Source organism: Exophiala aquamarina, assembly GCF_000709125.1.
Source record: "Exophiala aquamarina CBS 119918 chromosome Unknown aczIA-supercont1.3, whole genome shotgun sequence".
In the NCBI taxonomy this organism is placed as follows: domain Eukaryota; kingdom Fungi; phylum Ascomycota; class Eurotiomycetes; order Chaetothyriales; family Herpotrichiellaceae; genus Exophiala; species Exophiala aquamarina.
Genome location: NW_013550585.1, coordinates 4,327,020 through 4,350,582, shown reverse-complemented (window position 1 = coordinate 4,350,582; position 23,563 = coordinate 4,327,020). Strand labels below are relative to the sequence as shown.

Here is a 23,563-nt window from a genome sequence, read left to right as displayed (position 1 = left end):
CCATAGTGAAGCTGATATGCCATTGTAAAAATGCCCAAAGTTCGAACTGGGCGTATTTGAAGTATAAAATCCTGCTTTCATCCATCGTGCCTATACACTGTCCTCGCCAGTCGTTTGAAGCAGCCATGACCTATACGACCCGCCTAAGAACAACGGGGATTCGTCAGAGGTGCAATTCTTTATCCACCCCCAGTCGCCAGGTCTGCACAATAGAGCGGAAGATTGCATGGCAAACTAGTCCCGATCTCTGCATCTGTGACATTTCTCGCCGCCCTCATGATCTCCTCGAAGGTACTGTGCCTTTGCTCTTCCGTGCCCATTGGCTCAGGGTTTCCTGGCACCCGTTCGCCCAAGGGGTAGTACGCAGTAAAGTTGTTAGTGTCATTTCTGTATTCACGCCCCAATGAGGACGATTCTGGCGGGTAGAAAGGTATCTCGTTCTCGACAGACTGATAGCTCAAACAGCCTTGAAAGCCGACGGACGGCAGTGAGGCAAAGAAGGAGTCGTATTGGGAATCCATCGCTTCTTCAAGATTGGTGAAGTCGCCTTCAGCGTCTGTTGCAAGGAGTTTCCACGGATTCCGGCATGTGTCTTTGCTGCAAGATTTAGTGATGAGAAGGACACCGTTGAGACGAGAAATGATTCTGGAGTTCTCTTCGGTGGGTGATATAGCCAGGTTGTTAAGTTCGTATGGGTCGTCCTAATCATGATGTCAACATTTGTTCCCTCTTTGATACAGGCGAGAGAGCGTGGAGGTCTGACTTACGATCGTATTGTAGAGCTCCGTGTCGTTAGAAGTGCACCAGCGGGAAAAAAGCCACGCCGAGGTGTCCCCAACTATTCGAACGGTCTTGTAGGAATTATTTTGGGGGTAGATTTCGAAAACTGAATCGGCACCTTCCTGAGTCATGCCCCAGTACTCGACATTGAGGACCTCTCTTGCGATGTTTTCCCTTGGTTTGTTGCCAATGCCGCCATTCTTCCACTCCTGAAGCAGCGATCTCCCATCTAGGAAAGGAGGAAGATCCGCGGGACGAACGCCAGCGATTTCAAGGTATGTCGGCGCCATGTCAATGTGCGTACTAGGAACTTTAGACCTAGCCCCAACTGGAACTCCAGGGCCACGGATGATCATGGGGACATTGGTGTCTTCGACGTATGGGAGGCATTTTCCACCAATCCTTCGATGCTGGCCTTCATGCCAACCATTATCAGAGGTGTAGATGACTAATCCAATCAGTATCAAGACCCCGACCTTTGCCTAGACAACTTACTGTATGTATTATCCAGCACGCCTTTTTCTTCAAGCTTCGCTATGATGTCTTCCACCATTTCATCGACCCCCAGGAGAGACTCAAGGCGAGCGCGGTAGTTTTGATCGAGATATTCAATTTCAGTAGAATTTAACAGAGGAGCATCTTTGAGATAGGAAGGCTTCAGACTTTGAAATTCATCTGGAGGGTTGAAGTTTGGGGTTCTAGGGGCAGACATGTTTGCATATCGACCAACGTGTCGAGCACAAGGCTCTGGAGGACCACTGGTGCCACTGTGAGGCGCTGTTGGTGCAATTTGAATGTAAAACGGCTTGTCCTGGCTAGTCAAATAGTCCAATCTATTGAGACTGCTGCATGTCAGTGCCATTCCTGCAACAGCAAATTTATGATTTCTCTAACACAGAGGCACTTACGATATGGCTCTGAGTATATCGCTCTGGTGGTATCCGTCATAGACGGTTGGGCGCAACCCATTTCTTGATATCACAACATTGTTAAGATCATAGGTGTACGGATTGACCTAATCTAGTGAGCATCCACTCTTTGAGTGGTCAAACTTTGACAAGGCCTACCAAGATATCCGTGTGAGTCCATCCCTTCGGTGTAATGTTATATGTTGCCGTGGAATACCCATTCATGAATTTCCCGTAATCTGAAACAATGAGTGTCTGTTTTGCACCAGCTCACAATTCTTGAGTTTTCATGCTTGACCTACATTCGGCGTTGTAGTTTGCGGCCGTGAGCCAGTGGGGGAGGTAATCCTGGTCCTGTCCGGACGTTACGAACTTCTCAAACGCACCTCTTGAAGCGAGTTCATTAGCAAATTTCTAGCTGCACTCAGGGAATGTACTCACCCAGGAGGGAAGACGTGGGTCAAATTTGTGTTATGCGCTGCCTGTCCACGAAGATATGCTGTCCGGCTGGGACAACACTGCGCCACGGTAACGAAATGGTTTTCCAATGTAAGACCCTTCCCGACTAATTCACGCTGAACGGCAGGTTGAGCCATGAGGGAGTTCTGATGAAGATCTTGGTCGTCCGTCATGATGACCACAATGTTTGGCCTCATGATTTGGTCTTCCCATCCATCTCGTCTAACACTTCCATCCCGGGGATAGAGTTGGTCAGATCCCCAGACCGTGCCTGCTGATCCACCAAGGATAAAAAGGCCTGTAGCTTGAAGGAAGTGCATCGGTACCATCTCATGAACGAGCGGTATGTAGTTTTGAAACTAGATGATTGCTCTGAGCTAAAACAGAAGGGCTTCGTGATGATAGATAGCCTACACTGACACCGCTGGCTGTCGTAGAACCCATCGCCACGGAAATTCGAATTATATACTTCAGTTTCAATAGACTCATCGGTCTCGTAAGGCCACCACTGAGCTCCTGAATTTGCATCTCAGCTATATCAAGGATGATTCAGCACTCAGCCGCACTATTGAACAGTCCATGTAGCGTTCGCAACATTCAAGGCAGCTGTGGCGACAGGCAGTTAAGTCCGCGGATATACATGTCCGTCTATTTTTAGTCTGGAGATTCAAGGTACAGAGTGCCCAAGTTGATCCACATTCTTCTGTGACGTTATGTCGTAGCTGCCCTTTGTATTGTTGCACTTTGGGGGCTGACTGTCCTCAGCATCCTTTATGGAGAAGGAAGGTCACCTTCTCCAGTCACGGCACCGCTCTCTAGGCCGCAAAATCTTTATTTCTACCCGCATTTTAGTTGCTGACATCAATTTCCCTCGTGTCCAGGAGGCTTTTCCACATCCTAAAACGTTCTTGCATTCCTTGCCTTCGATCGGTTGCGTCCAGTGCGGCATAGGGAGAGTGAGATGCCTCCTCCTGATTGGCTTAAAGTTGCTACACAGTTTTCTGCTTGGGAGAAATAAGCGCATGCATAGTCTCAGGATAGGAATTTTGATCATGGGACGGATTTGCGACTAAGTCTCTAAAGTTGAAGAAGCTGGTGTACTTACTTTGAGATCGTCCCTACACAAAGGGAGGAATTGTAAAAGCCATCAGATTGAGGGGGATCTTCTGAGACACCGGGCTAGCTCGGAGCCTTGCATGGCTGATCTTGGGATTTCTTCGAGAAGGAAACAAGACTCTACTGTTCTACAAGCTGTGTCTATGACTTTGCTGAAACATTTCGAGATTGTGTACGTAAGAGTGGGATGTGGCTGATCTCGCAGAGAATATGACAAGGCTGTGTAGAAAATCATTGCGCTAAGGTTCTCTTGCAGATCGCTGGTGATTTAATTAAGCTTCTTACATGTTACGAGCACAAATGCTACTACAGCTACGTGGTGGATCAACGTCCTGAAGTGACTCAGCCTATCTTTGCATATTGGATCCAAATCCGCGGGTGAAGTGCCCTCCGCGGATGCATTTTCATTGGTGGGTCGAAGTGATCCATTTCTTGGGAGTCCCCTCACTGTGAGTACTAATACTCTTGGTTGATTTAATTCTGGGTTCCACAAGACACCATGGGACCGAACTTATCGGACTGAATATGATGGATCAAAGAGCCTTAAAGGACACCCATGGTAGTAGCAGCATCTCCAATATCATGGTGGCCCGCTACGCCTGTTAGACACTTGCCCATTCGTTCCAACAAAGACGACTTGAACGGCAGCAAATCTGAAATTGCCAGTTTTAAACTGGACTCCAGAAGAGTAGGGACTCACGCAGCCGTTGCGGCGAAGATATCGACAGTTCTGGCCTTCGTCAAACCTGCCAGAGTTACCGAGAAAATGGCGGTGAACACAGCGATGAGTCCTAGTCGCTTTGCCGTATCCTCAAACGATGTGTATACAGAACGACAATAAAAAAAAGTTGGCAGAAGAGACGCGAAGAGCGTACTGATGATGTGAGTTGGTATCTGGAGATGGCCGTCATCATAATGGGTTTAGATCTGCGTCCACATTGACGCTCTGCTTCATCCGACTTCCAATCAGTCGGCGATACAGACTCAGGCACAGCTTGATCAGCCATGTCGTTACAGTGTCAAATTCAGGAACGCGGTTCACGGACCCGAAGTCTTGTGCGGACCGCTCGTCTGTCCACGCGGTATGATCAAGTCCCAGAAGGTAGTCCGGCAATCTGGGGTTGTCCATGTTGCTTGCCAAAATGTCCAGAGCTTGCTTTGGTGGCATGCTAAACGTTGATGACAACTTGCTATGGCGTAAAAGTGCCATCTCTGGCGAGCATGTCAGTACCTAAGCCGTTGCAACGGAAAACAAGCTACAGACCATATACCTCGAGCTTCTCTCTAATTTCTAGTGCTGTTTTCCACTGCTCACTGTGCTGACCGTTGCCGTTCAGGGAACTGAGAGTAAGGCAGTCTCGCGAGTAACTCCTCTCAGTCGGCTCTTGGCTATGGCTATCTCTGCTAGCCTGGTCTCGAAATCAGGTCTCCAGCTCTATCAGCTCAGCCTGCATGTACAGCAAGTTCTGTGCGCGTAGTGCTTGGAATTGTCGAAAGATTGCCAGGATTGGTAACGTGGCCGTCCGTTCGGCGAGCTTATCATAGCCTTCCATGTTCACGTGTGTGACTGGGAAGAGATGGAAATTTGGCGATGACAGCTGGGCTGAAGCCTAGCATCAGGCTGAGATATTCTGGCGACTTCAGTTCTAACTTCTTTGCTCGGTGCTGCGCCAGGCTGGACAAATAATGCTTCGCCAGCGCATTCCGCTTCCCTGCCTGCCAAGAGCGCATGCCTTTCTCAAAACTAAGATATCAGAAAGGTTGCCGAGATCGTTCAGCCTCACGACGACCTATCATCACTCTTCTCCAAATTCTGTTTAGACTGTTGTTCATTTCCCCGACCTCACCATAGTATTTCCTTTCCGTGAGAGACTGATCTTCCCTGGAATATCCATCCACATCATGGACACACTGAATATGCGTAATTTGATGTTAGCTGAAGTCGGAGGATGGATTCGAAGGCCTAGCCAGAACTATGACTATGAACAATCGAAAAAGCTTCGCAAAGAGTCCAGGAATCTAATGATATCGCCGGATACCATAATGATCCACCTCCATATACCTTTCATATTCAAATTCTCCAAATAAAGGCCGCTTGCAGGGATCAGGCTACGATACAACTGGCGCTCGACCGGCTCCCTGGAATTCTCAGAGTTCTGACGCCACGCTTCCGATACAAAAGCAAGCGTACGCTCCCGCAGATATTTCTCCAAGGGAGCACCCTATCCACAGTGCACTGGCATGCTTGATACATGCGGTTACGCTGGAAGCCGTGTATCAAAGCGCATTCTTTGAGACCTTGATATTGCTGTGCCATTGAGCGGTGTCATTAATCTCAGGACGGTAGCTACAGAGGACGGACTGGCTGGAAAAGCCCTGGAATTCTATGTGGCCTTTACTATATGGGATAAACCCGGGGCAGTACTACTTCTTGGGTGGAAATGGATCGAAGACCGCTGGGAAGATGGTACTTTTTACGACCATCCAGGATCGAGAAAAGAGGGAAAGTAAAGAATTCTAGGGGACAGTGAAGTTCCAATTAATGAATCCCTGCAGCAGCTGAATCACCTGCGGGCCGTGCAGAGCGAGAGAGGAGAGAAGCGGAACAGCGAAGGCTAGCATTTGAGAAGCAACAACGCGAGGAGGAAACGCGACGAAAATGTGAGGAGGAAAAGCGACGGCGACGTGAGTGAGACCTCTCATATGGTCGCACAGCTTGCTGCCGCCGCTCAAACATGATTCATTACGCCTAGTGGGGCCCATGAAGCGCGACCAAGAGATGCCTTCTTAGAGTCATTCAGGCTAAGGAGCATACGCAGGAGTAAGAATGGCTAGGCCTCTTTCGATGTCAGGCAGGTCGCAGGTTGCGGTGTTGTGGTATTTAGAATTCGAATCTCTTTCTTCATCTTGACCCTTGAATATCAGAATGCATGGTAGTATAACCTTGTTGAAATCTGGAATCGGTAATGCCTAAGTGGTGTTCTTCAAGGGTGACCAAAGTTGGTGTTTGAATGAATCGTTAAATCGTATCATCAAGGCTCAGAGGCTCGTGGTGCAACCAAGCAGATGAGGGTTGAGCAAATCCGACACAGCGTCCACCTAGGTACCTCCTATATCGCCTTCACCCGAGCTTATAGCTCCATTTCACACACAGGTAACAAAGGTCGACAAAACACGAGTGGGGAAACTTCCTTGCTGCACGGGAAGTGACAGTTTCTAAGAGAGCGAGCATCCCTATTTCGTTGCCCTATCCTAAGTCAAAAGCATCCTAGAGAGTTCCAGCTCTTCCGAGTCTTTCCCAATCGTTTCTGAAGCTCAAACTGTTGAAACCTAAAACGTCGAACCCCGAAACGGCTCTCTATATCCATGAAAAAAAGGAAGAAAAGAGGGATTTCTGGAAGGTGACAAAACTTGTTAAAGAGATTCCAAAGCCAGGTCCCCCGCACCATGTGAAAGACTATTGCCATTGCTGCCCCAGTGGCCTCACTTGAAGTATTGAACAGTGTCCCTTAGATCCTGCTACCATTGATTGCCTCATCTTCACAGAGAGTCTTCCTTGTACATTGTGTCGAACCAGAGAGCGTAACTAGCGCAGGCTGCAGCACCTCTGGGATATCGAAACATACAGAGCATTAACCGCTGGCGGCCTCTGATGATGTTGAGGACGCGAGGTAGCTAGAGCAACGCTATCTGACGGATCATGGGGAGCTGCCAGCAGCGTCCTAAGCTCTCTGCATTAAGGCGCAACTGGGCGATGGCAGGCTTAAATTTTAGCTGTTCTCACATCCCTGGCAAAGTGGGTCATTATCTATGAGCGAGCGAAGGTTAGTTAGAACTGGCACATTGGCAACTCCGTATAGTTGTGGGACTCTACTCGCCTTTCCACCATAGTGGTCGTCGGAAATACTGAATTGCGGCTCCGTTATCTTGACTTTGTGGCCCTTTTCATTGGTAACACTGGTGTAGGTTGATTGTTCCTGGTTTGCGGATAAAGTGCCGATGTTTCTTTGGAACATTTCCTGATCTTAGCATGCGTCAGTGTCGAGGTATATAATTACAAGATAGCCGTTCCCAAGCTAGAAAGCTCTTGAGACAGGCCAGAAATGGAGGGGTGTACCGAGACTTCCTTGCAATAACCCTGAACGTGTCGAACGCGTTGAACACGGTGCCTGCGACATTTGGTCACGAAGTTTAAGAAACTGTTCGTTGACAATGACAACAAGAGAGAGTCTTGAAGACGCGTTTTATACCAGTCGATAATGCGAACCTCCCATGAAGACATGTGATCTCGTTTCCGGAGCGCGTGTTCGACTCAAGGGTTCCTGTTTCAATATCTGCCTTCAGGTATATGTGGTACACGCTGGGAGAATGAATACTAACGAGTCAAGGAAGGGTTTCCTACCCGTGGAGCCGCCGAGCCAACCAATAATCACCATTTGGCCTCCTTACTCGTGGAATGCCTTGGTAGTCTTGGAGCAAGCAGCGTCAACAATCGTTCTGAGAGGAGGGGTTGGTTGAAGCCGGTACCTTAAGCAGCACTGCAGCGGCATCCAGCGGAGGCGTCAAACCCGCAGGGCTGTCATGGGCGACATCTGTATGAATGATTCACACCAATTAATCTTTCATTCAACAGCGATATCTCCGACGAGTACATGAGCTCTAAAGAAATCTATGCGTTTCACGGAGTCATATTTGGGACCTGATGTGTTGTTCAAGGAGCATTGGCTCGATCGTGTGCCAAGGTACATGAGATATGGGCGATTGCCGGTCGGAACGAATACTTGCTCGCCTCTGCCAATACTCCAACTTGAAGGAGGCTGCGGTGTTGTTTTAAGACTCGTTCGTTTGGGAAAGGAGAGCTTCGAAATGTCTTCCTTATGATAATACGTGTTTCTCTTGCTCTTTTGAGAAAGGCGCTGGGACGTCCTCGGGATAACACTCATCTTAGGCTGAAACTCAACAGATATGCAACGGCTATGAGAAGACCAGACCTTTCCAACCGGATGCCCTGCACTCCTCGCAGCGCCTACGAAACTCAATGGCACTGCCCGCATATCTGGCCACACTGCGCGTGGTTTTTCCGGCAACATTCTTGTTCACTCCAGTCATCCAGCTATCGACCTCATTGGACAGTGCACCTTTGGCGCACTCGTGGACATGCTCGGTCCATTCGTCCACCGCTTCCTGTGTCGGCTCGACATGTCTGTAGTGGTTGTCTTTACAATACTGCAGTAGCTCGCAGATGACGAGCACTGCATGTTCGATACTGCGCGTGGCATTGCCGAATGGTTGGTGGGGGCCTAACACCATGAACATATTTGGCATCGCTGGTGCAGTAATACCAAGGAAAGTTTTCGGTTTGTGGTCGATCCATATAGCATCTTGACCTTTCTCCGTATCGCTACTCCCTACAAGGGGTCGACCGTCCTTGGCATGCCAGTCGATTGCGTTGAACGCTCCTGTTATTGCATCAAATCCAGTTGCGAACACCATGACATCTAACTCGTAGTCTGTGCCGTCTGAGGTCGAGATTCCTGAGGGAGTGATCTTATCAATAGGGGTCTCCTGAAGGTCGACCAGGTGAATGTTTGGCTTATTATAGGCTTCAAAATATCCACTCTCTAGTGGCACTCTTCGGGTTCCGAAACCGTGACTTTTAGGGATCAACTTCTCTGCCACCGTAGGATCGTGGACTCTTTGACGGATCTTGTTCTCCATGAAATCCGAGTAAAGCTTGTTCGCTTCACGGTCCACATAGGTATCCCTGAATGCCCCCAACCACTTGCCAAACCCAGGTTGGCCATAGATCGACTCCCATAGTTGCATTCGTTCTTCATCCGTGACATCAGAGGACTTCCTAGGATCGGCTTCGTGGATGAAACACATTGGAGTCTGAGCGCAGCGTTGAAATATACTGTCATACTCAGACCTGTAGTATGCCATCTGTTCTGAAGTGATTTCTGTATTCCGCAGGGGTGCGGACCAGTTTGCCGTCCGCTGAAAGACATGAAGGGATCTGATAGTTGGCTCCTTTGCTATTTCCGTGATAGCTTGAATCCCAGTCGCACCTGTACCGACGACTCCTATTTGCTTGCCAGCAAAGTCACGGCTCATTATGAAATCGTGAGGCCATCGAGAAGTGTGAAATTTCTCTCCATGGAATTTGTCAATGCCGGGAATTCTCGGTAGCGTGGGCGCAGATAAAAACCCCAGGCAACTGATGAAGAAAGTCGTTTTGTGCGAGTTTCCTGACTCATCCAGGAACACCCACGTATTGTCTGCTTCATTCCAGGTGGCAGATTTCACGCGCACACCAAATTTAATGTCTTTACGGAGGTTGTGTTTGTCAGCCACAAGTTGAATGTACTTGAGAGTCTCTGGCTGAGGAGAGAAGGCTTCCTTCCAATGCCAGTCTTGTAGAAGCTCCTTGTCCCATGAGAAAGCGTACGAGATGGACTCTGAATCAAAACGTGCACCAGGATAGCGATTCCAGTACCAGGTACCACCAACGTCAGTGCCTGCTTCTAGAAGACCTACGTTCCAGGATGGGAAACGCTCTCTGACATGGTAAAGGGCGCAGACCCCAGAGAGACCGGCACCAATGATGAGAACATCGTGAGTTTCTTGTCGTGGGGTTTCAATCGATCCCATCGTCTCGAGAAGTCGTTTTGGGATTCGAACACGGAGACTCTGATGTGATGAAGCAGTAGACCTATCGACAACTAGGTCACTTCGGAGGGTTACCCACTCATAAAGGACAATCGATAATCACAATGAAGCACTGCCAAGCGCCAGTCTTGTCGAGATGAGAGAGGCAAGTCAACCCTACCAGTTTGGTGGCATACTTCGACTATTGGCACTTACTTCGGGGCAAATGGTGTTAATTTTGGAGTCGAGGTCGTCATTGGCAAGTGAACGAGACCAGATGTCGGGGAAACTTTCCAGATTGATTGTCGATAAGAAACCTCGGCTGCGGAGATCACCAACGAATCTTAACTCAGAGAAATGCATGAGAAGAAGAGCTACTCCCTTGCGATTCACGGTCCCTGGATAGGTACCAAGGCACCCTCACCTCAATCGTCATTGGAGTCATGATGCAGTTGAACTTAGAGACCCAGGTTGACGATGATGGAGTCCGTGGAAAGATTCTACGGTGCAATTCTTCTGTTGGAAATGCAGGCTCTATGCTCTGCAGCACCATATCACGTGACGACCGGGCTTCTCCAACGAAATTTGAATCGCACTCAACGCTGTTTGCAATCTCGAGCTGTTGATTACCTCCGTCTCACCCAGTAGCAGTCCCCTTGCATCATCTTTGCAAGCCATCCCCTTCATTCATGATGGCCTCTTCCAAGACGCCCCTGGAAAGCGTTCGAGCTTGTTGGCACCGCGTCTCGCAGAATTCCCCAGTCTACAATTTCTTCTTTTCTGAAATTGTTCTTGTCTCTGCGACCAACGGGTCTATGGTGGCTACCTTGAGGGTCACACCGAACCATTTGAACTCCAAGGGCACGCTACATGGATCCATGTCAGCCACGATTGTAGATTGGGCGGGGGGCATGGCCATCGCAAGCACGGGGCTTGAAAAGACAGGATTAAGTACCGACATCCACGTCTCATATGTCTCAACCGCGAAGCTGGACGATATCCTGACCATTGAAGGCAGTGTCAGCAAGGTTGGTCGCAACATGGGCTTTACAACCGTGACTATCTACAAGGGAGAAGGAGACAACCAGTCTACGGTGGCCCATGGTACACATACAAAATACATCCTACGTGATCGGGACGGATCCTAGGACTAAACACCCGGCGTCTTCTTTGCATCAGGCATGACACTCCCCCATGATGCCCCTGATTCACTCGGATACCGGAGAAAGACCATCGCTCCTATGCTTTAGATCTCTGTCGATTCGAATATCCTTCTTGGTCGAACAGAGAATTATGGCGCGGTACAAACCCAGGTTTATGAATTTGGATTGAGCCGCCCCTCATTCAACCATTCAACCCATAGTCCCCCAACCTCTTTGGCCACATCCGCGGGTGTTCTGTCTGAGCTATCTTTGAGACTTCGGATATCTGATTGAGAATTTCTGTCTTCTTTCTGCAGACCCAATTCTTGCATTGCTTGGATGACGGCGTCAGGAAATTTGGACCATTCCAACTGTGAGCCGAGGGCGAGGAGGAGCCAGGCCACTTCCTGCTGTTGATGCCTAATTGCGACATGAAGGCCCGACCCGTGGATTCCTTCGAATGTCCCAGAGTATTCCAGTACATCGGAGTACTCGTCCTCTTCGTCATTTTCTTGTTCGTCCACATCCTTGATCATGTGAATGATGGCGTCGATGTCGCCTTCTCTGCAAAATTGGAGGTAAGCATGACCTTTGCGTTCTTCTGGGTATGCCCGCAGGTATGCTTCCTCAGTGGCCGTGGGAAGGATATCGTAGCCAGTCTGCACACCTCCTTCATTTCTCAGGGTGACAAGGACCTGCTGATCACCGGTGGCGGAGAGTGAGGAGATGTTCTTGTCGCAGTTAGGGCATTGAGTAATGTTGTAGGCGTCGAGGAAACACTCCCTAGACCGAGTTAGAGCGTATTAGAATACAGAGCGAACATATAGATATACCAATGATAATGGCATCCACAGCTTAATTCAAGGTCGTCCGGTATGGTGTGCACCTTCGCAGCAGCCTTTGAGTTCTCGACATCGCTGTCCGCTTCAACCTCAATGAGAAGCGGCTCGTCGCAGGTTGAACACAATTGTTCTGGCATGGTTTTGTTCACGTGACAATCGACCAAGTGCAATACGAAGTACCACTGCAGGATGGACTACAGCCGTGTGAGGAAGATTGATCGGTGTAATAGTTGCAATAAACAATTGTTTCACTGCTTAGCTCACATGAAATTCGGCTCCAAAAAGTTTCGATAAGTGAGTGTCCATCCCACCTTTTTTTCGGCAGGGATCAGACAGTTGGCCCACCACCAGGCCCACACCCACCATCTCTGACCCGGTCACCTCGCCTCGACTGGCCCTGTGGCGCGTGCGTCAGATCTGCGGCAGCTGGAGACAAAGAAGCCGCCCCAGGCACCCAGGGGTTTCTCAGTTCCAATTCATCCGCAGCCACACAAAGCCCGCGGCCACCGGCGGCTGACGCGGGATAGAACACCTATACAATTCAGCAAGACCGTCTGCTTCCTTCCAGCACAGCAATTTTATACAACTTGAGGCATTCAGAAGAAGCATGAATGGTGAGCAGCATGGAGGAACACTCTGATCCTGATCCTGTCAACCCCCGTCAGAACCAGACAGACTCCGCGATCCTTTCTCAGCCGTCCACTTCCGCATCCCTTGTCCAGACTGTTCCTACGACTGCCACTTCCACTAAGGGCGTCAATACTTCCGCCGCCATTGACGCTACTCTGCGATTCTTTGCCAGCGCCAGCAATGAGACCCTCGGTGCCTGCGTCGTGGGCCTATGTGCATCAACATACTTGGTCTTGGGCCGGTTTGGCCTGGTACTAATTGGCGCAGTTGGTGGTGTAGTCCTTCATGCCACTTGGGACGCCCAACAATCAGGCGGGACCGAGAATGGTGGTGGTGGTGATGCTGCCCGTCGGAGAAAAGAGTTGGGCATAGAAGTCACGCACCGACTGCTCGACTGGCGAGACAAGCGCCGAGCGGAGGAAGAGAAGAACGACGAGAGCCTTGAACCAGACTCCAAAATCTCCGTGGACTTTTCAGATTTCCAGCCAGAAACAAGACAGGCTCTGGTCAACCTCACCGACGCCGTCATCAGAGACTATGTCAGGTGGTGGTACAGCCCATTACTTCCAAAAGAACAGTCGTTCCCGGCAGCGTGCCGACGAACACTGACCAGCTTCATCCTCTCCTTCTCCAACCATCTGTCACGCAAGCGGCCAGCTGATCCTTTTCTGGATTTCCTCGCAAACTCGACTTCGATTATCATTGTCTTCTTGAACGAGCTCTCAACGGCTTTAAAGGCTTCTTCAAACCATGATGCAGAACGCGCCATTCAAACATACTTGCATTTCCAGCCCGACAGCAACCTGGCAAATGTTCTCAGTCGGGACCAGCAAGATCGTAAATTGAATCTGGTCGCAGATGATATATTACAAAACTTCCTAGACTCAAAGTCATATGCATGTCCCCCTGTCAAGGTCTTCCTGCGCGAGGTTCTTGCTGGTCTTGTATTGGAGTCCACCGTCGCTACGTGTTCAAAACCTGAATGGATCAATGGGTGGATCGTGTACCTTCTTGAAGACGGTGAGCCTGAGATAATGAATGTGATTGATTCTGGCGTGGAAGATATGGCCAATGCCGCATCTCTCGCCTCCGCAAACGCCTCATCCAGCAAAGGCCATACGAGACGTGTCAGTAAAGCTGAGGAAGCCATGGAGGAAGCCATGCGAGAAGCTCAGAGATTAAATGAGATGATCGCCGAGGACGAAGCGAGACGGAAGAAAGGCCTCCCTACTATCGAAGCTGAGGACACAAGTTCTGTTACGACCACCGATGCCGGTTTAGCCACGCCCACGTCATCTGACAGTGATCGGAACCGTCGCGAGGAACACTCCTTGGACTCTTCAATGGTCTTGGATATTGATGGCAATGCTATCCCTTCTCCGAACCCAAGCCCGAGCAAAGAACACCCGCCCTTTACCAGCTTTGATCAACTTCCAGATGTTCTACCAGCTCCTCCTCAACCTATATCAAATGCGCCAGCTCCAACAGAAGTCATGCTAGCAGTGCCCCTGACCCTTCACAATGCCTCTATCACCATCATGGATTTATCTGATATCAGTGCCAAGACAACGTTCAAACAACGACCGAACAGCGAATATCTGCTCCAGATTGAACCAGCTTCACAGCGCTTCCCTGGATGGATGGTCACGCGCAAGTATATCGACTTCGAGCCATTGCATGAGACACTCAAGAAAATTGCACCCATCACCGGACAGCATGAGTTTACCCAACACTATCCCGCTCTTCCCAGTTGGAGAGGCCAGACTAGTGAGGGCCTCATCCACAACCTCGAAGCGTATCTCCGATTCGCCTTGAAATTTGAGCCGCTTGCTGAGACTGGAGTCATGAAGACATTCTTAGACAAAGAAACAGGTCTACAAAAGGCTCCTGCTCAGAGCAAGAATGTCTTGGTGCAAGGTGGTGCAGCGCTAGAAAATGTGGGAAAGAACTTCATCAATGTTCTTGGTCAAGGCGGCAAGAACATTGCTGGAGGCGGTAAGGCTGTGCTCGGTGGCGTGCAGGGTGTCTTCGGCGCTGTGGCGACGGGTGTGCAGGGCAATCAGAAGAAATCCATCTCAAATCCCAGATCATCACAGCAACTCTCTAGGATGGATACCTCTAGCAGTCAGAATTGCAGATCTAGTTCTGATGTCGCGAGGCAGAGCACCGATAGTATCGAGGTCAGACCCCCTCTTCCTGGTAGACCTGGCACTGCAGCTTCAAGTCAAAACCAGCGGTCACGATCGTCATCGATCATGCTTGACTCCGCTAGGCAGTCACAGGAGATTTTGTCCATTCCCCCACCACCAAGCGAGATATCAGATGACTATCAGCCAGTACCACGGGCTGTGACTGAGATCCCGCCTCAGACACCACCACGACCACGACAAGACACCATCATCGCCAACCCAGCGACTCCGGCTCTTAGTCAAAAGCCAGAAGAATCCAGCACACCAGCTTCAGTCAATCTCCCAAAAACACCAGCCAGAAGAAGTCCCAGAAAGGATCGACCCATCTCCGAAGAAGAAACCCGCGCATCCATTGAACTCATATTCGCAATCCTCACCGAACTATACTCCCTGGCCGGTACCTGGACAATTCGCCTTTCCCTCCTGTCTGCCGCGAAGACATTCCTCCTACGGCCGAACAATCCGCAACTCGAGTCGATCCGCGTGCTTTTACAAGAGAGCGTCGTGGAAGCGAATTTCTGCGACAAAGGTCTTGCGACACACCTGACGAAACTGCGTGAGAACTCGCTGCCGACAGAAGAAGAGCAAGCGAAGTGGCCGAAAGAGCCGAGTGCCGAGGAAAAGGAGAAACTCCGGATCAAAGCTCGGAAATTGCTGGTCGAGCGCGGCATGCCGCAGGCCCTTACGAGCGTGATGGGTGCAGCTGCCAGTGGCGAGGCGTTGGGCAGAGTCTTCGATTGTCTGCAAGTTGAGCTTGTTGCCAGGGGTCTCATCTTTGCGTTATTGCTGCAGGCGGTCAGGGCAGCGACGCAATGACCTTAGTGAGTTACTGGACAGGCATGCTGCAACGAGTAATGACGATGCCGAGAAGCCCAGTGTACGATATGATAGAGTAACTCGTTAAGAGGTGCAACGAGCGGCCCCGGGGGTTGGTGTTGGTGGCAATCAATAACATGCTATTCTGTAATATCACCGACGCTGTTTTGTTCAGCCGGCATTGGAATTCAATCACTTTGAGGCACCGGTGGCCTCTAACGTCTGATCAAGGCGGTGGGCTTAGATGAACGCGATGGATGTAGTGATGAAGATATGCAAGCACCGAGACAAAAGTTTCGCTCACTCAGCAAGCTCCAAGCGATATGTCATTCTTTTTGAAGTCAAAAGCTACAAGGATCGATTGCAGTATTAACTATCTGAGACTTGCCCTTCTCGCACCTAGGTAGTACTTCTCATTGCTTGTCAACAAGGCGTGCTCTCTTCCGCCCCCTTTCTCGCTCAGCCTTCCCTCCGCTCCACTCATCCCATTTAGAGCCAGGGTCTTAGATGGTGAACAAGAGAATGAATCAACAAGATTTGCAAGACTATTCGTCGGATTCCCTGTTCATGCTCCGAAATCATCTCCTCAGTTAGACATAGCACGGAACGACTTTGATTGCCTTGGCTGGGTCTTCATCCGGCCGGATTTTAGGATACTCCGATGTGTAAATATTCGCGTGCCTGTGATTGGCTCTTGACAAACGACCAAAAAAATAATTCGTATGATTCATATGATATATATATATAGATGCGACCTGGGCTTCATATCTTCTCGCATTTTGCCTTGGGCAAAAATAGATCACGCACTTTATTAATCTCTGGTTTTGGGTTTCAAGAGATCTATTTGCGGCATGGAAAGGTAGAAGGAAAGTAAAAATTGCGCGTAACCCGCTCAGATCTCGAAACATTTCCTCTCATCTCATTTATCCACATTTTCCCTACGCCGTTGACCGCTCCAGCACCCACGCCTGTCATCGCCATGGCCAAACCCACAGTGCATCTACTCGACTACGTGGCGGGGAACATCCGATCACTGGTCAACGCCATTGAGAAGTGTGGCTACGAGGTCGAATGGGTCAAACGCCCTGAGGATGTAAAGAGTGCCGATGTATGTCAAGTTATCTTCCCTTCCCTCCCTCACCCTAAGCCCGGACTCATCTCATGAGATGATATATTTTTTGCCAACTGCTCTGTCTAGAAAATCATCCTCCCCGGCGTCGGCCACTTTGGCCACTGCCTGTCTAGTCTCGCGTCAGCGGGCTATCTGCCAGCCATCCACGCGCATATCCAAGCGGGCAAACCGTTCTTCGGGATTTGCGTTGGACTGCAAGCGCTGTTTTCAGGCAGTGAGGAGGCGCCCAATGTGCCCGGTCTGGGTCTCATCCCGGAGACGCTGAAGAAGTTCACGCCGAAGAACCTGGGTGGGTCGAGGAAATCGGTCCCGTGTATCGGGTGGAATGACGCTTCTACGTCCCATCACCACACCAACTCTACTTCTAATTCGAACTCGCCAACTCGGAGTTTCTACGGCTTGAGCCCCAAGAGTAAATACTACTACGTCCATTCTTACTTTGCACCATACCTACCAAATGTACTGGAAGAAGCTGGCTGGACGGTCGCGACAGCGATGTATGGGGATGAGAGCTATGTCGGAGCGATCGGCCGGGGCAATGTGTTCGCTACGCAGTTCCACCCCGAGAAGTCAGGAGCAGCGGGACTGAGGGTTATCAAGGCTTTTCTCGACGGCTGCGAGTGGTCTGATGCACCCACACCCCTGACCACAACGCAGCCCATGTCAGCCAAATACGCGACAACGAATAACCTGACGCACCGGATCATCGCGTGCCTCGACGTGCGCACCAACGACTCAGGCGATCTCGTCGTGACCAAAGGCGACCAGTACGACGTGCGCGAGAAAACAGACAGCAAAGGGGTGCGCAACCTGGGCAAGCCCGTCGACATGGCGCGGAAGTACTACGAGCAGGGGGCGGACGAAGTCACGTTCCTGAACATCACGTCGTTCCGCGACTGCCCGGTGGCCGATCTCCCGATGCTCGAGATCCTACGGCGGACCAGCGAGACGGTGTTCGTGCCCCTCACCATCGGGGGCGGGATTCGCGACACGGTCGACCCCGGCACAGGCAAGGAAGTCAGCGCCCTGGACGTTGCGAAGCTGTACTTCGCGTCTGGCGCCGACAAGGTCAGCATCGGCAGTGACGCCGTCACGGCTGCCGAGGAGTACTGGGCGGCTGGGGGCAAGCTGTGCGGCAGGACGGGCATCGAGACCATCAGCGCCGCGTACGGGCGCCAGGCCGTCGTGGTCAGCGTCGACCCGAAACGCATCTTCGTCAAGTCCCCCAGCGACACGACCCACACGACGGTGAAAACCTCTCTGCCCAACGCCGATGGGAATGAATACGTGTGGTACGCGTGCACGGTGCGCGGGGGCCGCGAGACGCGCGACCTGGACGTTGTACAGCTCGTCACCGCGTGCGAGGCCATGGGCGCGGGCGAAATTCTGTTGAATGCGATCGATCGCGACGGGCAGAATAGCGGGTATGACCTCGAGTTGATCCGAATGGTCAAGCAGGCGGTGGAAATCCCCGTCATTGCGAGCTCGGGGGCCGGAAGGCCAGTGCATTTCGAGGAGGTGTTCAATGCGACAGGCGTGGATGCGGCGCTGGGCGCTGGGATGGTGAGTTTTCCTTTCCCCTTTCGTTTTCGTTTTCGTTTTCGTTTTCGTGTCGTTGATATCTCGCTGCATTCCACTCCACTTCACTTCTCTAACACCATGTTTGCGTGCGATAGTTCCATCGTGGAGAATACACAGTCACACAGGTCAAGGAGTATCTTGGCGGGGCTGGAATGCTGGTTCGTCCTTATGAGGAGTTCTGATCGTCGGCGCACCGACGCGGAGACCCAGATAAGAAGACCAGCGAGCTGACCAGCTTGAATTCATGTCCAAATCTAGATGGGCATACAAATCGTGAATAGACTTACAACAGACAACGGTAGAAATTCTAGCTAGACAGCGCCAAGGGAAGGATGGTACAGTTCGGTGGTGAGACCGCTGGGCTTCCAACCAACAAATAATAGGGATGATTCTAGTCACTTCTGCCGTCGCAACCATCGAGAAGAGATACCTAGAAATATGTACTTGAGTTGCCTTTCACATATGACCCGTGCAGCTCCCTGCCAACGCCAGGCTATCGAATGTAAGTAACCTTTCTCGGCTCATATCGACATGATGATAATGCTAGTGTTTGATGCTCTGAACAAGCAAAAGCAGCCAGATCGACAACTCAACCCAAAATTGCAAAGACCATAAAAAGATCGAATCAAAACGAAAACTCCAGGGTATCGTGCTTTCATCAAAGCGTGATTCACAGGTGGCAGATTGGTCTTTGGCGTAACCTTTCATTATTTCCACATGCAGAACACCGCCAACATTTCATTCGCATAGTTTGTCCTGCAGTATTGATCTGGCCAGCCCCAAACTTCACAACTCTTTCTTTGAAGTCGCTGATCGAGACTCGGAGTCTTTGCCTAGTTGTGTGAGGGTGTTGAGCATCTTTTCCCTAGTGTCATGTGTTAACGAATCGACGTCGGCGGCGGTAAGGTCTTTGGTTGGGATGGGGTTGAGAACTATTGTTGATGAGTTAGATTGATATCAAGCAGCGTAGGGGGAAATCAAGGCCTCCTCACCTTTGACTCTGATTGTTCCAGCATTGAACCTCTTGGCCTTCACGTTCAACACGCGGCTGTAATTCTCAGCGACCACGGGGACGATTGGTACCCCAGCCTGAACCGCAAGATGGAAAGCACCTTTCTTGAACGGTAACAGCATTGGCTCAGCAGAGTAACTTCTTGTTCCCTCGGGGAAGATCACCACGCTCTGCTGTTTCTCACGCATGTCTCGAGCGGCACTTTCGAAGGCCTTCATGGCCTGAGTACGGTCAACGCGGTCGATGAAGACAGAGCCGGAAAGTGTCATGAACCATCCAAGGAAAGGAATGTTGCGGAGGGATTTCTTAGCGGTGACGGAGCAGTGGAGAGGCCAGATAGAGCCGAGGAGAAGGACATCGAGTTCGGTCTGGTGGTTGACGATGAAGACGGCAGGTCGATTGGAGTCGAGGATTTGTCGGCCATTTTCTAGAATGTCGAATTTAACGCCCATAGTGAGGGCACCGAGCCATTTGAAACATCGAGCAGTGGTCCACTGAGCGTACTTGTAATGCAATCCCAGAGGTTTAAGAACGGCAGAGGCAATAGTACCGTATGCCGCGCTGACGATGAGAGTCATATAGGCAGACAGAACGCGGGCAATGAAGCCCAGGAGAGGGGGAGGATTGGGAAGGTATGCGTATAAGGCAAACAGGGCCATGGTGATGAAGGTGTAGAAGGAGAGGAAGTAGATGATGTAGCGGAAGAGGAAGAACATCGTGGAGGGTGATTGTCCGTCTCCTAGATCGAGGGTACCTAGCTAGTGAAGAGAGGGTGGGATCGATACAAACGAAAGTGCGTGATTGTGCACGGAGAGATTCCAGCGAGATGGAGTTCTAGTGTCTTCAGAGTGGTGATAGCTGGTTGGAGAACCTGGAGAATGATGGAGAACGATGGATGGCGGTGGTGAGCGTGCGTCTGAGCCTATGCGTGGTTCTTCTACATGTAGCGGCCACAAGTTCTCTAGTTCGGCTGTGTGTTCCCAGGGACCTGTGCATATGAATATAGTGATGTTGGCGGTATAGATGTAGGTGTAGATGTAGGCGTAGGTGTGGGCTGCTTCGTTGTGGAATCCAATATTGTTGAATCTCCCAATTTTACCCCACGACAATTTTCATCCCGCCTGCCATGTTGTGCCCAGCGGCAGGTGACATCATAGCTGCTATGAGCACGTGACCGTGTCCAAGCCGAGGTCCCTGAGCACGTGGTACTACGGAGCAATATAGAACCCATACTCGTACTACAGTACCATATCTGTATTCTGTAAAACAACTCAGGAGCTTGTCCTTCAGCTCTTGTCATGGACAAGATCTCGCTTGTCATGTGAATGCTCGTCCATCTATGTATGTCCCCCCTCCCATCTTCCCTGATACCGTCTCAATGCGTATGTTCGTTTCTTCATTTTCTCATCCCATTCCGTCCAGGTATGCAATCGGCCCATCTCCATGAGACCGACCTATCTCACCCTTAACTCCGCGAAAAGAAGTAGATATATGCAAACTTCTTCATTTCATCCACATCGACCGCCTTGACCACCTTTTCATCATTGAACAGAACCCATTGCCGATCTTTTTCTGCCCCAGGAATCGCTTTCCGAATAAATGCAACATAATGCCCAGCATGAATGCTCGCTCCCTTATGACATACAATGCTTTCCAGTTCAAAATTGGCCGGTACCTCCTCACTTCCTGGAAGTATTTTGGCTGCTGGTGGCCCCGCCGCTTCTGTGCTCGCTTCATCCCCAAAATCGCCTTGGTCATCCGGATGGCTAAATACCCAATCCAATGCTCGATTGACATCTCCGCCGCACTCTCGCAGCGCCTTACGTGCTTGTGGCACACTGATGCCCATATCTCCGAGCTGGGCGATTTTGTCCGCATCGTCATTTGTTGAGGCTGCTGCTCCACCGAGATTCAGAGGCTCGTCAATATCCGCGTCATCCATATGAGAGAATAGCCAATTCATGGCCGCCTCTGCATCTGCATTCCCTGTGGCATGGAGAGCTCTTTCGCAGCGATTTCGGGGGAAACCCATTGATTCAAGCTGACCAAGCGCCTCTCCGTTCGGTACAAAGGCAGCCGTATTTGTCGATCCACCGCCCACATCTGCGTCCTCTGGCAATTCATCTTCATCAACCTGCAGTCCATCTGACTTGTATTGGCTCAGGTTAAATGACTCGTCAGTAACTTGAACAGGGATGTCAAGCTTGGTGGGGACCCAGTTGATGACTTCGAATCGAAGAGGGTTGATAGCAAGGTTTTTAGGAAAGGTCTTGAACTTGGATGATTTGGAAAATCCAGCCTTGGATCCACACGATGGACACGTCAATTCGACTGTGCTTGACGAGGTAAAAATATCCAGGCATTCCTTGAGCGACACCGGCTCGAATTCCGATCCTTTGGCACCGTCTCCATTGCTTGCTGCTTTCCGCCGGACGGGCACGGGAATCGAGATGTTGTCCTGCTCATCTATTCGATACCGCACCCGCCGACAACTTAGACACTGTAAGCGCTGTTCAAGGGCAAAGCGGAAGGACTGCACGGGATCTGCTGTGGGGTCTGCGTGATTGGACATATTGATGAGTTTGAACAGATGGAGCAATAGCTCAAAGGCGTCCTGTTGCCTCATGGTCGAAAACTCTTCGTGTCCCCGTCCAATCAAATGTTTGAACATCGCCGGTGAGAGGCCTTTCTGATGAGGGACTTCTACGTTATCTGGAGATGCCTGGATCGAAGTCTCAGGGCGTGAGTAGCGGCCAGACAAGACGCCATCTGCCAGCTTGCGCAACTGCGTTTCCAAATCCTCGGCTGGAAGGTTTGCACCAGGTGGGGGCTGATCGGGGTGGTAGTACCTCTGCCGGAAGTCGGGGATAGAGAACAGACACTGGACCGTGCTAGCCAAGTAGCAACTGTTGCCAATATTCTTCAGACCAGTAAACCCTGGTCCAAATAATGGTTTAAGCTCTTGCCCGTCCTCGGCAGTCATCGAGAAATCCCATTTCAAGTTGTGTTCCACTTGCATTTCCATCAAACTCTTCTCTGTCTTCTCGCGTTCAGTAATGTTGATGCCCCAATGCGCGAGGTGCTTGGCCAGGTCGGTATCGATCCGCTCTTCATTACAATGGTAGCAGTAGACATCCGCATTGCCTTCTGGGGTGATAGAGCCTAGTTTGACTGCCACAGCATGCTGTGTTTCTGTAGCATGGGTCAATCCATGAGAGTTGCCACTCGCACCACCAACCTGCGCTCGGCCGCACCCAAGATTTCCACATTCGAGACAGAGCCACAGGTTTTCTTTGAGATCGCACTGAGAGCATCCGCCCAAGTCTTGCGATTCAATCTGTCTGCTAGGCTGTTGCGCTAGGCAGAGAGTATGTTCACACTGAGTAAAATCTTGTTCCCAGGCTTTGACTTCCTCTTGTTTAGCAAAAGTCATAGCCTTCATGACACCATCTACCACCGCAGGCAGGTTTCCTGTAGAACTACCCACATCCTCGATTTGGCATGCATGGCATTTGACCTGCGTCACTGTGTCATATTTATCCTCTTCTGTCTCAGCAGCAATGGCAAGTTTGGTCAACTTCGGTGGGGGTTCATCCCGTAGAATTTGTCTCCGTGTGCGTTTGATGTTGAGTACAAGAGGGTGGTTGGTGAGAGAGTGATGGAGAAGAGAGTGGTTACGGTCGCCTGCACATCCTCCGTTGAAGCAGTGCAAGCAGACATCTAAACCTGCCTCGTCATCCTGGGAGTCGAAGCATTGTGTGCAATCTTCGCGATATACGCTCTGGTTGGCTCGTGGGGGGCGGAGATCTGTGGAATTGATGTGCGGGCAGGACATTTTGGTGACTGAGGAAGAGTTGAGAAGTGAGGAATAGCTGGTCTGAAGGGTGCAGCGACGGTGTCAAGACAGGCAGGAGGGAAGAATGAAATAGCAGCATATTTTGGTGCCTCCAAGGCTGACTTGGCCTTGCTGGATGTGGTGAGGGGATTAATGATTCGTCTGACTGAATGCCAAGGACATATTACATCACCCGGGGTTTACGCCTCACCGATCAGACTCGACGTCTATTCTTCGGTATTCACCGTACTTCCTATGGAAACCCCACATGGGATCATTCGACTCCATCTCGACAAGAATACCTAGGGACTGAATAGAGGCAGAAGTAGCTTCGGTCCATTTCTAAGCATGCTCATGGCATATCTCCGCCACGCCGGCAGTGACTTATTTTGCCCACGCCGTTTTGGGAAGGATGCCTCGTCAGACAGGAGATATTCCACCGGACCGGAGACCACGACTTTGATTGGCTCCTG

The 23,563-nt window shown here is 50.6% G+C and overlaps 8 protein-coding genes across 8 annotated transcripts; 3 read left to right on the top strand and 5 right to left on the bottom strand.

Annotated features, from left to right (window-relative positions):
* Nucleotides 1-179: 179 nt before the first annotated feature.
* On the bottom strand, nt 180-2,320 carry A1O9_05113 (uncharacterized protein; the record flags this gene model as incomplete). The annotated part of the gene is made up of 7 exons (XM_013407399.1): nt 180-701; nt 768-1,228; nt 1,276-1,622; nt 1,689-1,795; nt 1,848-1,927; nt 1,991-2,076; nt 2,130-2,320. 7 exons carry the CDS (start codon nt 2,318-2,320, stop codon nt 180-182), a joined length of 1,794 nt encoding a protein of 597 aa, XP_013262853.1.
* A 5,917-nt stretch (nt 2,321-8,237) lies between these two features.
* Nucleotides 8,238-9,914, bottom strand: A1O9_05112 (uncharacterized protein; the record flags this gene model as incomplete). The annotated part of the gene is made up of 1 exon (XM_013407398.1): nt 8,238-9,914. One exon carries the CDS (start codon nt 9,912-9,914, stop codon nt 8,238-8,240), a length of 1,677 nt encoding a protein of 558 aa, XP_013262852.1.
* Nucleotides 9,915-10,603: 689 nt separating this feature from the next.
* A1O9_05111 (uncharacterized protein) lies at nt 10,604-11,059 on the top strand (the record flags this gene model as incomplete). Its single annotated transcript, XM_013407397.1, has 1 exon — nt 10,604-11,059. The coding sequence occupies one exon, from the start codon at nt 10,604-10,606 to the stop codon at nt 11,057-11,059; it is 456 nt and encodes a 151-aa protein (XP_013262851.1).
* Nucleotides 11,060-11,226: 167 nt separating this feature from the next.
* A1O9_05110 (uncharacterized protein) lies at nt 11,227-12,032 on the bottom strand (the record flags this gene model as incomplete). Its single annotated transcript, XM_013407396.1, has 2 exons — nt 11,227-11,836; nt 11,887-12,032. The coding sequence occupies 2 exons, from the start codon at nt 12,030-12,032 to the stop codon at nt 11,227-11,229; spliced, it is 756 nt and encodes a 251-aa protein (XP_013262850.1).
* Nucleotides 12,033-12,518: 486 nt separating this feature from the next.
* On the top strand, nt 12,519-15,530 carry A1O9_05109 (uncharacterized protein; the record flags this gene model as incomplete). The annotated part of the gene is made up of 1 exon (XM_013407395.1): nt 12,519-15,530. The coding sequence occupies one exon, from the start codon at nt 12,519-12,521 to the stop codon at nt 15,528-15,530; it is 3,012 nt and encodes a 1,003-aa protein (XP_013262849.1).
* A 979-nt stretch (nt 15,531-16,509) lies between these two features.
* Nucleotides 16,510-18,425, top strand: A1O9_05108 (imidazole glycerol phosphate synthase hisHF; the record flags this gene model as incomplete). The annotated part of the gene is made up of 3 exons (XM_013407394.1): nt 16,510-16,638; nt 16,729-18,225; nt 18,339-18,425. 3 exons carry the CDS (start codon nt 16,510-16,512, stop codon nt 18,423-18,425), a joined length of 1,713 nt encoding a protein of 570 aa, XP_013262848.1.
* A 604-nt stretch (nt 18,426-19,029) lies between these two features.
* On the bottom strand, nt 19,030-19,971 carry A1O9_05107 (1-acyl-sn-glycerol-3-phosphate acyltransferase; the record flags this gene model as incomplete). Its single annotated transcript, XM_013407393.1, has 2 exons — nt 19,030-19,175; nt 19,236-19,971. The coding sequence occupies 2 exons, from the start codon at nt 19,969-19,971 to the stop codon at nt 19,030-19,032; spliced, it is 882 nt and encodes a 293-aa protein (XP_013262847.1).
* A 749-nt stretch (nt 19,972-20,720) lies between these two features.
* On the bottom strand, nt 20,721-23,090 carry A1O9_05106 (ubiquitin thiolesterase; the record flags this gene model as incomplete). Its single annotated transcript, XM_013407392.1, has 1 exon — nt 20,721-23,090. One exon carries the CDS (start codon nt 23,088-23,090, stop codon nt 20,721-20,723), a length of 2,370 nt encoding a protein of 789 aa, XP_013262846.1.
* Nucleotides 23,091-23,563: the final 473 nt, after the last annotated feature.